Source organism: Nyctibius grandis, chromosome 5 (genome assembly GCF_013368605.1).
Source record: "Nyctibius grandis isolate bNycGra1 chromosome 5, bNycGra1.pri, whole genome shotgun sequence".
Classification (NCBI taxonomy): domain Eukaryota; kingdom Metazoa; phylum Chordata; class Aves; order Nyctibiiformes; family Nyctibiidae; genus Nyctibius; species Nyctibius grandis.
In genome coordinates this window covers 71,905,720-71,920,015 of record NC_090662.1, presented here as the reverse complement: position 1 = coordinate 71,920,015, position 14,296 = coordinate 71,905,720, and the positions used below count along the sequence as shown (strand labels likewise).

The 14,296-nt window shown below is 48.0% G+C and overlaps 2 protein-coding genes across 3 annotated transcripts in view; one reads left to right on the top strand and one right to left on the bottom strand.

The window, feature by feature from the left end:
* NINJ2 (ninjurin 2) overlaps window positions 1–5,160 on the top strand; it is a 51,248-nt gene extending 46,088 nt beyond the window's left edge. For both annotated transcript variants that reach the window (XM_068401980.1, XM_068401981.1), the window contains exons 2-4: window positions 1,288–1,519; window positions 3,241–3,425; window positions 4,300–5,160. In XM_068401980.1, coding sequence (XP_068258081.1) covers window positions 1,288–1,519; window positions 3,241–3,404 — 396 coding nt within the window. In that variant the 3' untranslated portion in view covers window positions 3,405–3,425; window positions 4,300–5,160. The remainder of the gene's footprint in view (window positions 1–1,287; window positions 1,520–3,240; window positions 3,426–4,299) is intronic.
* Window positions 5,161–6,983: 1,823 nt separating this feature from the next.
* Window positions 6,984–14,296, bottom strand: part of B4GALNT3 (beta-1,4-N-acetyl-galactosaminyltransferase 3) — a 70,614-nt gene continuing 63,301 nt past the window's right edge. Inside the window, 4 exon segments of the mRNA XM_068401773.1 lie at window positions 6,984–11,199; window positions 12,024–12,150; window positions 12,884–13,037; window positions 13,505–13,577. Of these exon segments, the coding sequence (XP_068257874.1) occupies window positions 11,091–11,199; window positions 12,024–12,150; window positions 12,884–13,037; window positions 13,505–13,577 (463 nt within the window). The 3' untranslated portion in view covers window positions 6,984–11,090.

The following is a 14,296-nucleotide window of genomic DNA, read 5'->3' as shown; positions in this document are numbered from 1 at the left end:
TCCTATCCTAGAACAGAGAAAGCCACTCTTGCCCAGGGATGCACAAAGAGACCAGAGACAGCAGCATGAAGCACTAGCGATAACCCTTCTCTAGTGTCGTGCACAGAGCATGGAGAAAAAATTACATTTTGTACTTTATCTGGTACAAAAATGACGAAAATAGGACTTACCATTTGATGTAGGCACAGTCCCACTTCCAATATGCACCTGGAGAAATCTCTTCCCCCACACTAAGCAAAAGAGGTTACCTCAAGCCCACACCTGGCCCTTATCTTCAGATTTAAAGGGTTATCCATCAGACAGGGCTGAGGGCAAGGCTGCTGGTCTACAGCTGACAGCAGGCTGATTACCCAGAGCTGCAGCCTGTCTGCCATGTGGAAGTGTTTTTCTTTCTTTTTAAGAAAGAAGATCATAGCTTCCTGCAGATATATCCAAATCTTTTGTAATTGTTGGTGGTTTATTACAAGCTGATGACACTCTGGGTGAATTGAAAACTATCGTCCTTTTTTCTATTCTTTACTTTTTTTCATCATTTGGGTCAAGACAGCTAACAGGGGAACTCACTTAACAAGAAAGATAGAAAAAAGGTGGACGGCTAAAAGCAGCCAAATGACCCACAGCTTGTAATTAGGTTAAGGGCAACCAGGTGATTTAACCCTTGTAAATACCTGTTTCTTTCCACCGACAAAAAATGTGCCTGAATGACTAAAGTTAGGTGTGATGGATCACACCCCTTGCCTTGGTGCATTTCAGTGCCTGACGTTTTGAAGAAATAGTGCCCCTGGTTACAGAAACAAAAATGTGGATTGTCCCATCTGCTCTAGCTTATTGTCTAAGACAGTAGCCAGCAAAAAGTGTTCAGAGGAGATATAAAGCCCAGCCACTGACAGTCCTTTGAACACCCGACCCACAGAGAAGATCTCTCTCTAATCCCCTGTAAGTTTGAGGCTTGTCTGTGCCCTGAAGGAAGAGAATTTAATATTCCTTGCAAAATCCCTCGCTCTGGGTAATCTACATTATTGTAACTCTGACAAGTTTGTTTTCCACAAAAATACCCAGTATTTTTCTAACCTTGCTGAGCTCTTGACAACTGCAAGTATCTTGTGCCTATTAATATCATGAGGTGACTGTGAGGGGAAACTGGGTGCTCTCAACACATTTAAAACATGCAACTTTGACTCTTTCCGAGGCTTTCTAGATAAACCCTGTGGGGAGGCAGCAGCCTGTTCGACACAGACGGGTCTGTCAGCTGAGCAGTTGTACTAGTTCATGCTCCTGTCTCCCCAGGGTGTGAATCCTCCACTCCGGATGAACGGGCCGATGAACATCAACCACTATGCGACGAAGAAGAGCGTGGCAGAGAGCATGCTGGACGTGGCGCTGTTCATGGCAAACGTCACGCAGCTCAAAGCAGTGCTGGAGCAGGGGCCTTCCTTCCAGTACTATGCCACCCTCATCGTGCTTATCAGCATCTCCCTCTTCTTCCAGGTGGTGATCGGGATTCTCCTCATCATCAGTGGTAAGGTGGCCGCCAAGGCACGTGCACCCTCGCAGGGTGCTGCTGTGGTAGGGCACACCATGGCGTGGCTGGCATGGGGGTGGGAGAGGGAAGCCTCTTCCCCTGAACCATTTCCCCTGGCTCCAACCAGGGCTGCAGGAGGATTGCTCTCTACAACTACCCTGAAAGGAGGTTGTAGCGAGGCAGGCGTTGGTCTCTTCTCTCAGTAACAAACAATAGGACAAGAGGAAATGGCCTCAAGTTGCGCCAGGGAAGGTTTATATTGGATATCAGGAAAAATTTCTTCACTGAAGGGGTTGTCAAGCATTGGAACAGGCTGCCCAGGGAAGTGGTGGAGTCACCATCCCTGGAGGTATTTAAAAGATGGGTAGATGTGGTGCTTAGGGACATGGTTTAGTGGTGGACTTGGTAGTGTTACATTAACGGTTGGACTTGATGATCTTAAAGGTCCTTTCCAACCAAAACGATTTCAGGATTCTACAATTCTATGACGTGGGCAGTGGAGAGGTCTGTGTTACTGCTTTTCAAAGCGGGGAGTGGGCTATTTTTTTCTCTTGCAAAACAGCTCTGAGCACTACTCTTCCTTCATTTCCCCACTGCTGAATCCCTATCATAGGGAAAGAGCTGGGTTTCGGGTCTCCTGCTGCCCATCCTGTAACATGCCCCTTCATGCAGCTCCTTCAGATACTACATTTTAGCTGTATCTTTCACCTCACTCAAGCTGGGGCCTAACAGAACAATTTAGGCAGAGGTATTCCCTATATTAACCTCACATTTAACCAATCCCACAGTTCTTCTAGTGCCACAGCTCTTCTAGTGCCAGACAGTACGCTGACACCAGCATTTCAGACAGGCTTGCCCGGTGCTCCATCTGAGACAGGAGTTGGTATATTTCAGCCTCCAACACGTGTCCAGTATTAAGTCTGCAGAACGCTGCCTTTTCCTGTATATCCTATGTGTTTTTTTATGTGGGACATGGGATCGGAGGCTACAGGAAATCCTGTGACGTGTTCCTTCCCCTGCCCCACATGGCACAGCCTTTCCCGGTGGCAGCCGCAGTGGCTGGAGCCAGCTGTGAGGAGAAGGGGGACAGGGGACCACAGCTGAGGGCAGGGAGCCACAAAGCTGCCGCTCACATGGCTTATTGGCCAGACAGCCCCAGCAAACAGGGTGTTCCTGTGTCTGAACTGATCAATGCCCACCAGCTAGGGCTGATCCCATTCACATACCCAAAACCTCTTGGTCTGGGGCCAAGGAAGGGGTTGATAGCTGTGTCAGCACATACGTGAGATCTGGGTGTCAAGGAGTAACTGGCCTCCCAACCTGAGTACAACATTGCTGACCTTGTCCCCCATGTCACCCAGCCTTCCCTTGCCATGTCGCATGGCCATGCAGGGCAGGGGGGGCACATGGCACATGCCTGGCTAGCATGCAGCAGTAATTTGGCTATTTAGGGTTGGCCCATTGCAGGGCTATAGCACCTCCATGGCAAAACAAAGACACGACAAAAAACAAAGATATCTTTTCCTCTGCTCCGTCCTCCTATGTCATCCTAGGGCAAGCTGTGGTCCCTGTAAAGTTCCTGGGACTATTCCCCCTGCTCTGTGGCTGCAGCGCCCAGGGGCACCACGGACATTCACCAGGCAGGGAAGGCTTGCAGGGGCTGGGGGACTTGGAGTCAGGCTACAAATCTCCCTTTCTTTTTGCATTGAATTGCACAGCTCGTTTGAACCTGAATGATGTTGCAAAGCAACCCCGCCTGAATATACTCAACAACGCTGCCACAGCTCTCATCTTCATCACGGTCATCCTCAACATCTTCATCACAGCCTTTGGGGTGCAGAAGACTGGCCTCTACCCTACCAGGAATTTTCGACCTTATTAAGTCATGGGGTAATGGAGTCAGGTAAGAAAGGGGCGAGTTCCCATCACTGCCAGCCCCTGGAAGGGCTTGCAGTCTCAGAAAACATCATTGCAAGGTGGAGAAGGAGAAGGCAAAGCTATACAAATTAACAAAGCCTTTCCGGAGGCGTGTTGTTGTCCCACGAGCATCTGGGGCCATTGAACAAACTCCCTCAGAGAAGGAAGATTTCTCCTTGCTTGGTCTTTAAAGCAAGAACATCAAACATCCCAACTGCTGGGATTTATCAGCAGCAAGTGGTTTTCAGAAGGCTGCAGACCTCATGCTAGATATGGATAGCAGTTGTGGATGGGAGCTAAATTTGGAAAAGAAAACTAGATGCATTCTGGGAGGTATCCAAAGATGGCAGCATTATCCGAGCAGAAGAAAAGGAAGGTGCTGGCGAGGCAGAGGTGAAAGAGCTCTTCATAATACCCAGCATGGTTTGGCAGTGGCGGTTTTAAGAATCTCACTCTCATTCTCATTTTCAATGGAAAGTTTTGTGAATAAGAGTCCAACCTAATGCTCGGGTTCCCATGTTAGGTCAATGAGGGAATGACATGTTCTTAGGTCAAAAGTGCTTTAAGACAAGAAGCAAAGTTCACATCTCTTGCTTGTATGACCTGCAACATGTAAACAGCCAGCAAGAAAGCTCAATAAACACATGATACGATGAGGGAGGATGCAAAGGCCAAACGGCTCTATAAAGACACTGCTGGCTTGGGATCCAGAAGGGTGCAAGTGCTGAAGAGCAGCACCCCACACCCATAGGGGTGGCCATGGTGCCAAGTGACCCAGTACACCGTGACTGCTCCTCTCTGCCCATGCAGTGTGGAGGAGCCTGATGTGATCTTACCGGCATTTCTTGTCTTCCCTGCAGGATCTGAGCAGCGTGACTGGCGGGGAAAGATCTCCTCTATGTTTTCACTGACCTCAGCAGGAGCCCATCGATGAATCCAGAGAATTGGGTTAAACTTTCAAAACTCTGTGTGTGTCATGGTATATCGGCCCCTTACTGTAATGCTTTTGCAGTTCGGAAGGGGTGAAAACAACACCTTTCAAAGCTAGAGCAAACTTTGCTAGAGAAAGCTGCAGGGACAGCAGCAGGTACACAACTTCAAGGCACAGTTCCATAAATCTCATCTCTTATTTTAGTTGCCTGCTTCACATATTCAATATTGGCTCATTTTGTAGAGAAGCCTGAACGATTTACTTTGTAGGCTAAATAAACAAGCAAAGTCCAGCTTTTTTGTCTCAAGCATAAGTTGGTATACTTAAAGCAACGCTACCTAATAGTTTACCTCCCAAATGTCGGAATGGATTTCTTAAACTAAAAAAAGAAAAGAAGCTCTCATGAGAGGGTAGGAAAATGTGTGTATGCCAATGTAGCTAAAACCAGTTCAAATGTTTTCCTAGTTGTTTAAAAATAAAATTAAATGTGACACAGTTAAGAAAACAATCAGATATTTCCAGCATTGGAAAATTAACAATGACAGAAAATAGACATTATGTTCTGATGTCATCACCACAGACCTATCAGGAATGATGTCAGAGCAGCCTGACAGTATTTAGTAGAAAATGAAGAAACATTATACATAAGCAGACACTCTAGGCTTATCGCCACAATGAGAAATGGCAGGTGCATAGTGTATTGCTTTATTAAAAGGATGACCATTATAATTTAAGGTCTTATCACTAACAAACATAAATGTTTTTAAATATATCATTTTTATATTGACAATGCTGGGAATTCTCTTGTACTAGAACAATTTGTTTCCTTAGAAAAGTCTTTGAATTAATGATTTTTCACTTTTTTTTTTTTTGAAAGAGTAAAAATTTTGGATCATAAATTTTGTAACTCTGTAGTCATGCTAAAAATTTGATATTTAAATAGCCTGGTGTAAGCCTATTTAAATAATGTCATGCTTTTCTGATTATTAAATGATTTTTTTCATTGTATGGCAGAATCAGAGCTCAATATGGATTTTTCATTTTGCACACTCTTGCCACCACTGAGAAATGTCATGAAAACGTCCACATATTGGTCTTCATGAGCTACTGGCCATGTCTGACATAAAAAAAAAACAGATACAGGCAGATATCATTTGTACTCTATATTTGACTTCACAGAACTAAATTTCTGTTTAAGTCAGAGGTGGTGTCTTTTTTCTGGAGAGGGTGTGAATGATCTTGCACACCAAGGCTGGTGGGTAAGGCTATGGGCCAGCACCTGCTAGTATCTGCAAATGACAGTGGCTTTTTTGCAGCTGAAGGAAAGTTGTACAGAAAAAGTAGGCTGGAAAATGCCAGTTATGTATTTACCAGAATTTTAATCAGCAAAGTTGAGCGCAGTCTGGGATCTGGCTGGTGAAGCAGGTAAAGACTCGTCCTCCAGTTCATCCAGTGGATGGCACATCTGGAGCGACACGGAGTTTGCTGCTTATGTCGGTCCTCGATCTCTTCTGAGACAGACAGCAAACAGGAGTGAATGTTTCTGGGAAGCTTCTGTTATCCTGCTCTCCTCTAGAAAAAGGCTTCACTGTAGAGGCAGGAAAACTAGCTCTAGCCAATGCAAAACCACCAGCTAAGGGCTTTCAGCCACTACTGGCCAGCTGGGTTCATGAAAAGGTGAAATATTATGCATCCCCTGTGCAGATCCCAAATCCTGTGACTCATTGCTTCCCAGAGCAGTAGGCAAAGCAATCAGCATTGGCGACTGAATGTAAAGAGAGAAAAAAAGGTTCAGCTGGGAAAGCAGCAGTGAGGGGAATTTCATTACCAGACCTTAACTTCACCATCATCGTCTCAGAGAGCTGCCAGGTCAGATATGGCAGCACACAAGGCCTGCCTGAGACGAGAGGGCTTCCTGTCACCCAGCCCAGGCAAGCAGAAGACCAGCAGTGCGCTGGAATGCTTTTCCTCTGGTCACCTTTAATAATCGTTTTTCATAATGGAACCAGATTCATTAGCAACCTTGGCTACCTTTTTCCCTCTCCATGTCTGACTCCCATTCCCGCCAAGCTTTTTATACTTAAAGGAAGCACAGTCAAAGCGAAAAGGGGCCAAATTTTAATCTAAATAAGCAGTTGCCGTGAAAGAGCTGACCTCCCATTTGTGTAGGCCGTGCCAAGTACCGAGCTCAGGTCTAGGCTCTCACCTGAGGTCTTCTCCAGGAATTGTCCCCTGCTTGCGAGAGGGACCACTTCGTTCTTTGCATTCTCTATGATCACCCCACACTTGTGCATTGCTGGGACGTGTATTTGTCCAATGTTTCTACCTTGTTTCACATGACAAACCCAGGAAGACAGGTGAAAAACTGTTTTGTTGCCATCCCAGTTTCTACAGCCCTAGAGGGGACTGAAACAGGTCTCACTCCTGGCTAACCTTGCTTGCTGCATCTCCCACCCGCCTCTTGCTGCAGAGCTCTCACTGGCTGGGGCAAAGAGTGACCCGTCTCTCTAGTATCGCCTATGCCTTTGTTATATGAAGCCAGAGGAGCAACATCTGGTTTCTAATCCCTGCTGCATGGCGATGCGGATGTGAGTAACACACGGACAGAACCTCTTGTAGGAAGACATGTATTTATAAAACGTGAGGGAGAATCAGTATATCCTCCAGCTCTAACAGAGAGGTGGCCCAGGAGTCATCTTGAAGGCACAGAGCCACTTTAAGGCAGATAATTCAAAGGTACAATTCATATTTTTAACACAAGGCATTGGTATCTAAAAAACTATCAACGTCAGACGTTTGTAGGCAATAAGAAGAGGTGAGATGTTCATACCAGGCAAACGTTAAAGACAATGACAAAACAAGTCACATTATAATTTTCACACAATACATTTCTCTCAGAATAAAAGCCAGCCCTTCTTCATTCCCTTCGCTGGCCTGCAAAACAAGCCTCAGTCCCACAATTCAGAGTCCTGAAGATGGAGTCAGCATTTGTGGGCAGAGCCCCCTCGTCATGCACCCTGCACTTGGAGGCCCAGGGTCCCCAGCCTGGCCACATCCTGCCCCAGGGAAGGTCTCCTCTGCAGCATGGCCCGTCACCTCCCTGGTTGTCCCCAGCCAGAGAGCTACCAGAGCAGCTCCCTCCTGCCTGCCTGCTGATGCATGGGAAATCCCATGCAACTGATGTCCTCCTGGCGTCGAGGCAGGACACAGCCAGGATGCACGTGAAGCCCAGAAACTCGGGGCAGACTTCACTGCAAACTCAGGCACAGCTTCCTAAAAAGATCCTGGTGACAGAAATGAGATCGACTGTCAGGGGGAGTCAGCTTCCCTGCTGTGGTGAAGCCAGGTTCCTTCTTGCTCTCCGGGAGCATTGTGGGACCCAGAGACAAGCCCTCCTTGCAGCAGCAGCGTACACCGTGCAACACCAGTGACGGGACAAACCACCTGCTGATCAGGGACCGTGGCAGCCTCGCCACCGCCCTGGATGGCCACATCCTTTCACTGTATGGCTGCAGGACTACCTGCTCCTGCCGTGCTCCCTGCTCTCCCCCTCTTCATGACTCTGTTTGGGGAGAAAAACTGCAGGTTATTTTGGAAGAGGGGCAGCAGCCTCAGAGCAAAGCCTGGTGCTGCTCCTGCAAGATTTGCTGCTGACCAGCAAGCCGGGGGTTGTGTAGCCGCTTCTCTCCCTACAACCCGCAGCGGTCTCTGATCAGGTGGGCTGGAAGACAGCTTTTGTCCCCATAGGCTCTCCCCAAGCTCCTCCATGGAGGCTGACAACTAGTGCCAATTAGTATTAATCACATTTGCTACCGCAATGCTTAAATACCAACTAAGAATCCCCATTGTGCTAGAAAGTGAAGGACATTTGTGATGGCAACTTTGACAGTGGGGATACTGGACTGAAACCCACTAAGTCCTCACATCTCCACCAAGGAGTCCCCACGAGGTAAACAGTTCTGCTTGCCACTGGCCTGGGTTACAAGGCATGAAGGAAGGAGCACAGTCACAGCTAAAGCATAGGCATGAAATCTTCAAATTCTGCTGGCAGTGCTGGAGTGAGGGCTGCGCCCTACTTTCCAGTCCACTCTTTGCTGACCGTCCTCTCTGGTGAGGAAGAGGGGTTACTCGTATCATTTAAGCCAAGTGAGTTACCTTCTGGAGGCACCTAATTCTTGCCAGTGTCTGCAGATGAACGCCAGCTGCTAACCTCAGGTGCTGCAGACCACAAGTAAGCCAGATGTGAAAGTACACAGTGTGAACAACCCTCCCTCCCTGTGCATGACATAAGGGCTGCCACTGAATCCATCAACTCTCCATCTGCAAAATGGGCATCATGCCGTCCTCTGCTTGATGGGGCCAAACAGCTGGGTCCCGCTAACACCTTGCCACATCCCAGTGCTTGCCCTTCCCACCAGCCTCTCCCCATTCCACAGGGATTGTGTGACAGAGCCAGCCCGGACAGGCTGTGGAGGCACAGTCCCAGAGCCTGGAGAGCAGCTCACCTGCACACTTGTGGGGCTGTGCCTGTGTTTGAGGGAAGCACAGGCTCCAACATGCACTGAGAGCATGACTGACACTGCACATTCCAGGCAGAAAGAGAGCTTATTGCAACATTGCATCACAGGGCTCTGGCCTCCAAAACTCCTATAATGCATTTTTAAAAAAAACCTAACGTTGACTGTTGTCAGCCTTTTCCCTCTCACCCCAACTGCAGGGTTCCGTTTCTTAGTCTCTACATGGGTACTTTCGCTCAATAAAAAGACTGCTCTGGCTTGGGCAGAAGGCTAAGGCTGCCTCTTCTGAGATACTCAGTGTCTGTGTTCTGGTAAAGGCTCCGTGGACTCAGAGATACAGCCGTCTCTCATCTGCTTCTCACCATCACTACACGCTGCACAGCAAAACTTTCTGAAATCTGGTTGACTTTTTCTGACTCCATCAGTCACAAAACCCAGGCCGAGGCAAGCAGATAATTTGACAAGATTTCTATCTCATGTGCCAGAACTTGCATGTTCAGTTTTCTACCGCAATAGTGGAACTTGATGGACTTGTCAAGCACCACACAATTAATAATAAATGAATGCTTATTCTGAATCGGCATCCACTCCATCAGTGTAAAAAGCAAACGGCTCTATAACCATGTCAGCATTGCTTGTATCCTGCATACCTCCATTACTCACTTTTCAACAACTCCCCACAGAGCTGGGCACCGTGAGCGGCATCCTATGTCATGTTCTCCCCTGAAGCCTGAGACCAGCAGCAGCCTTTTCAGCATGGTATGGAGGCACCGAAGGTCCAGTGCAGAGCACTGACTGTGCTGGGATCTCTGGGTTTCTATAGTCCTGTAAAATGGGGTAAAAGATCTTGTCTTACATTAACAGGAGTTTTAGGGGCTGAGAATTCCCGGTAGCCGTAGGCTGGCTGTGGACAGGGGCTCTTTCCACAGTTCTTGGATCAATGCTGGCATGGGTCTGCCCATCCTTTTATTCACTCAACCCTCTTCTGTTCTCGCTGTTCCCTGCACTCAGTGCAAGTGCCAAGGCGTGAGGACACCTCCTCTGTACCAGGCCAGAGCTCCCAGGGCTGTTCCAGAGACAAAGCACCAACAGCTGTGCCAGTTCTTCAACCAAGAAGCCTGTTTTTCACACAGAAGTCAAACTACGACAAGACATAACTGTGAGGCCATAACTTATTAAATTAACCTTTAGATGCTGCATAAACGTACAGGATTTAGAGAGCAGAATACTCTGGCTCCTCTTTTTCTGACAAAATCACAATATTTCAACTAATAAAATATTGCCACTTCTTCCCTGCTAGGGTTTCCCTGATATCGTTAGGACAAACACGCATGTCTGTCAGATAAGGCTGCAAAGTTCCTCCTGAGATGCCCTCCTAGCTTCTCTGTATAACCCCTCCACTATCCTCAGGCAGTGCATCAATAATTTAGGTGGAGCTATAACATCAACCTCTGCCACCTTGCGAAGTTGCAAGCAAATGTGGCGCTCGTAAGGGAAGTGTACATGAATTTCCAACCATGGCCCATAATTTGCTGAATATGAGCATGGTTTTTCATAATGACTAAAGTGAAAAGCAGAGAGAAACATCTAAGCACCAGCAGCCTAAAGTGCCTATTAGCTCCTCCACATCCAGATTTCCTTGGGTCAGCATGTGGGCATGTGCACACAATACAGTTCAGAGAACTTATTTTGGTCCCCTGTCCAAAAGCGTGGATACCAGAGTGATGGGGAAGGAAGGGAAATGGGGAGGACTGTTTTTTTTCTTTTCTTTCCTTTTTTTTTTTTTTTTTTTTTGTTCCTTCAAGTATTGAAAGAGAAGCTATGTTACTATAAATAAACCATTCTGGGCTTAGCTGGGGTTTGTGTTTGTTTGGTTTGCATCACGCAAGACTCAACGGGAAACATGGCACCTCTCCCACTGTACCATCCGCCAGACTGCATGGCAGGAAATACGAGTCCTTCACTTGTCAACATCTCCCCCGCACGCCTTCCCAGCAAGACACGGATCCCACGTCTTGGATGCAATGACTCACAAGAGAGGCTCCCACTTCCCTAGTTTGACTGTCCCTTCCTCGGCTGTGCCATCCCATCAGAGGGCTCTGGAGGCAGAGGAAGAGTTTGTGCGCTCGGCTGTGTGCCTCAATAAAGTGCACGTTGAGATGAGATGGTGGATGGCGCTGCCGGGCAGCTTTGGGGTTGAAGGCTACAGTGTCTTCAGCTGACGCCGGTTCCACATGCCCCGCTTCGAGTGAAACCAGTGGAAAAAGTTTCTCAGGGAGAGACGCTCCACTTCCAGCCCAGCCTGCAAAATCCTGGCAGAAAGGAGAAGGGTGGACTTAGGGAAAATTTGATCACAAAGATACCAGGGGCCTCAGCCCCAGGAAATCTCTTTTAAGTTGTCCTGTTGTCAAGAGACTGCAATCAAATTTGAAGAGTCCAGAATAGCCCAGAGGTATCTCATACCCATAAGCAGGCGTCTAATGACATTTGATGAGTGTTTATGCACTCCTGAGAGCAGGACTGGTCAGGAGTGAGCTGCACACACCAGGCTAGGAGGAAAGACAGCTGGCAGCATGGGATTGCTCAGATGCAAGTCTTTTCTGCAGTCACCTGACAGAAAAGACAGGAGAGGCCTCAAAACCTAGAACTACAAACCCAGAGGCCTAAGATTTGTACAGCAGAGATCCCTCATCATAAACTTCTCAGAAATTGTAACTGTACCTCATGATCTTTAAATGTCTCTCTGACAGTTGCTCTTCTGGGCAATTGCTATATGTAGTATGGGAAGTCTGAGGGACCCAAACTGGACCCACTGTGCACCGCACTGCTTGAAGAGGACAAACTCTTCATGATCACCAGTGCCTGATCTGCCCATGGCCACCGAGCAGTGTGGCTGGAAGGCATCAGAAAACAGCTCCTCTCTTCTTTTATCAGTGGCTGTAGTAGTGTATTTTGGGTTCGCCTGCTTACTAGGTTTGAGGTCACGACATGCTCAAAGACTCTCCCTCACTGACCAAGTTTATGGTGGCATTAGTCAACTCAGACTCCTCAGCTCACCGCTCCCCTGGCCATTGGTCCTCCAGGATCTAATGGGTCTCCCCTCCTGAGCTCATGAATGATGACAATGAATGCCTACCTGTCCAGGAGTTCCCAGTCCTCTCCTCCCCAGCGGTCCCGAAACTCTTTTGTGTTCATGCCTCCGATCTTGTCCAGGTCAGACTTGTATATGCCCAGAAGACCAAACCCATTCACCTCCCAGTAGCCTGAGGACAGCATAGAAGAGGCACAGATATGTGAACCTGAACCACTGATGACTCCAGCAGGGTTGCTGGAGTGAGACTCAAGCTATTTCTAGCACAATGTTGACACCAGAGAGCCAACTCAGCACCAAGGCAGAGCCAATCACACTAAAGCTTTAGGAAGTGAGAAAGGCTTGCAGACAGACGGCATGGGCTACCCTATGAACTTGTCAGCAGAGCCTCTCACATCTCCTGTCTGGCAGCGTAGTATCTAATGTACCTGGACTGTCCCAGCTTCAAGGGGTTGTCCCTGTGCCTGGATGGCTCAGGATGGCCATTGCTGTCTAAAGGAATTCCTATGCTCAGATGATCTGTGTCACTTTCCTCTCTGACTTGGGTTGGTTGCCCTCACCCCTAGGCTACCAGCTCTCCTCAGGATGGGCTGTGCCCCCTAAGAAAAGAGAGAAACGGACAGAAAGGAGTAAAGGAGAGGTTTTCCAAGGTCCTCAAATCCATAGAGACCCCTAGGAGACGACCAGGAGAAACATCATACAGAGGGCTCTGCTGGCTCTTTGATCTCAAATTCCAAGTACCTGACACCATCAAACCCCATCCTATGTCTAATGTGCTCTCACCTAGTGGCCCTGGTAAGCTCCAGACCTTGACAGCACCAGAGGAACAAATCTAGAGGTGACAAGCACCCTTCTCCTTTCTCCACTCCCCGAGGTCTGACCAAGGAGACTCCACTCCCTCTTACCGTCAGGCCACTGTGGAGACATGCCACAGTGCAGCCTCATGACCACGGGTGCAAAGGCCATCTTGCCTTCCACGCAGTGCTTCCGGATTGAATCAATGACTCCAGCGGGGAAATGGATGTGGAGGTCACACAGGAAAATGATGCTGTGCGGGTCCTAGAAGTGACCACATCAGTTGGGAAAAAAATAGGTTGACTTCAAGTAAGTTATTCTTGAGCGGCAGGAAGATAAGAGATATGGGAGTGAATTAAAGAGCCATTTGTTGCTAGATCAGAAATTGAGGTCCTAGGGACTGCCAAAACAGCCATTGACTAGCTGTTCAATGATGGGTATGAAATACTATGACTATGAGCTGGCAGAGCCGGTATCATAAAGCTGCTACTGCTGATTTCCCTCCTGTCTGATAGTCCCAGCAGGTGGGCCAAGAAGCAAATAGACCACAGGCTTCTTGGAGTAAGGGAAGAGACCCTTACTCTGAAGGGACAGGAAACACATCTACATTTGATCTGATTTGCTAGGCTATTTCCTTCCCTAAAACCCAGCGTGTTCAGGACAAATGGCAAGAGGTAGCACCGGACACATACTAGAAACCTTCCTGTCGATTCCACGGCCCCCAGGCTTACCGTCACGAGGTCTATCCCTGCTTGCAGCCCAGCAGAACGCTCAAAATTCCCCGTCAGCTTCAAGTACCGATAGCTGTGGGTCAGACAGGAAAGAGAAGTTCAGTGTGTGCCGGCGAGTGGTAAACCGCAGGCATTGCACTGCGGAGCTGGCCCTCGCCCCTATGCACCCTTCACAAGAAGGAGGAAAGCCTTTGCTGTGCGAGTGTGCAAGCTCAGTGCTGCTCTAGGTCCCAGCGTGCCCTGAGGGTCTTCCCACTTATGCAGCAAGGACAGGGCAGTCCCTAGCAAAAGTCTTTTCAGCTCTAGTCTAGCTTTATCCTAGGACTAGACTTGTTACTGGGAACCCCTGGCACATAAAGGAAAGGACCAGCCAAGTCTGGTTCAGGTCAGAGTAGAGTAAGCCAGACAGCTATTTCAGCAGAGTCCCCAGAGGTCTCCACACTCTCTGTCCCATTTCTCACAGATTTCTTGTCTTCTCTGTCCTCCTCCTGCCCCATCACTGCGAGACTTGCTTTCTGTTCTCTCTTGCAAACTTGAGCAAAAGCCAGGAGAAAAGAAACGCATCTGGATGGATGACTATAATAGGTATTACCTTACAGTTTTATAACACTATTATATACAGTATACATGCATGTGCATTATAAGAACAATATATGCCCATATATGTGCAAGGTCTGGATGGATGTCATCTTTGGGTTTCCAGCTGCAGGAGGCTGTGGCTGGTCAATACACAAAGACTGGCAGATGTGCTGTGTTTGCAGGCATATGCATGTGAGTAGTTTTTTTGTGACC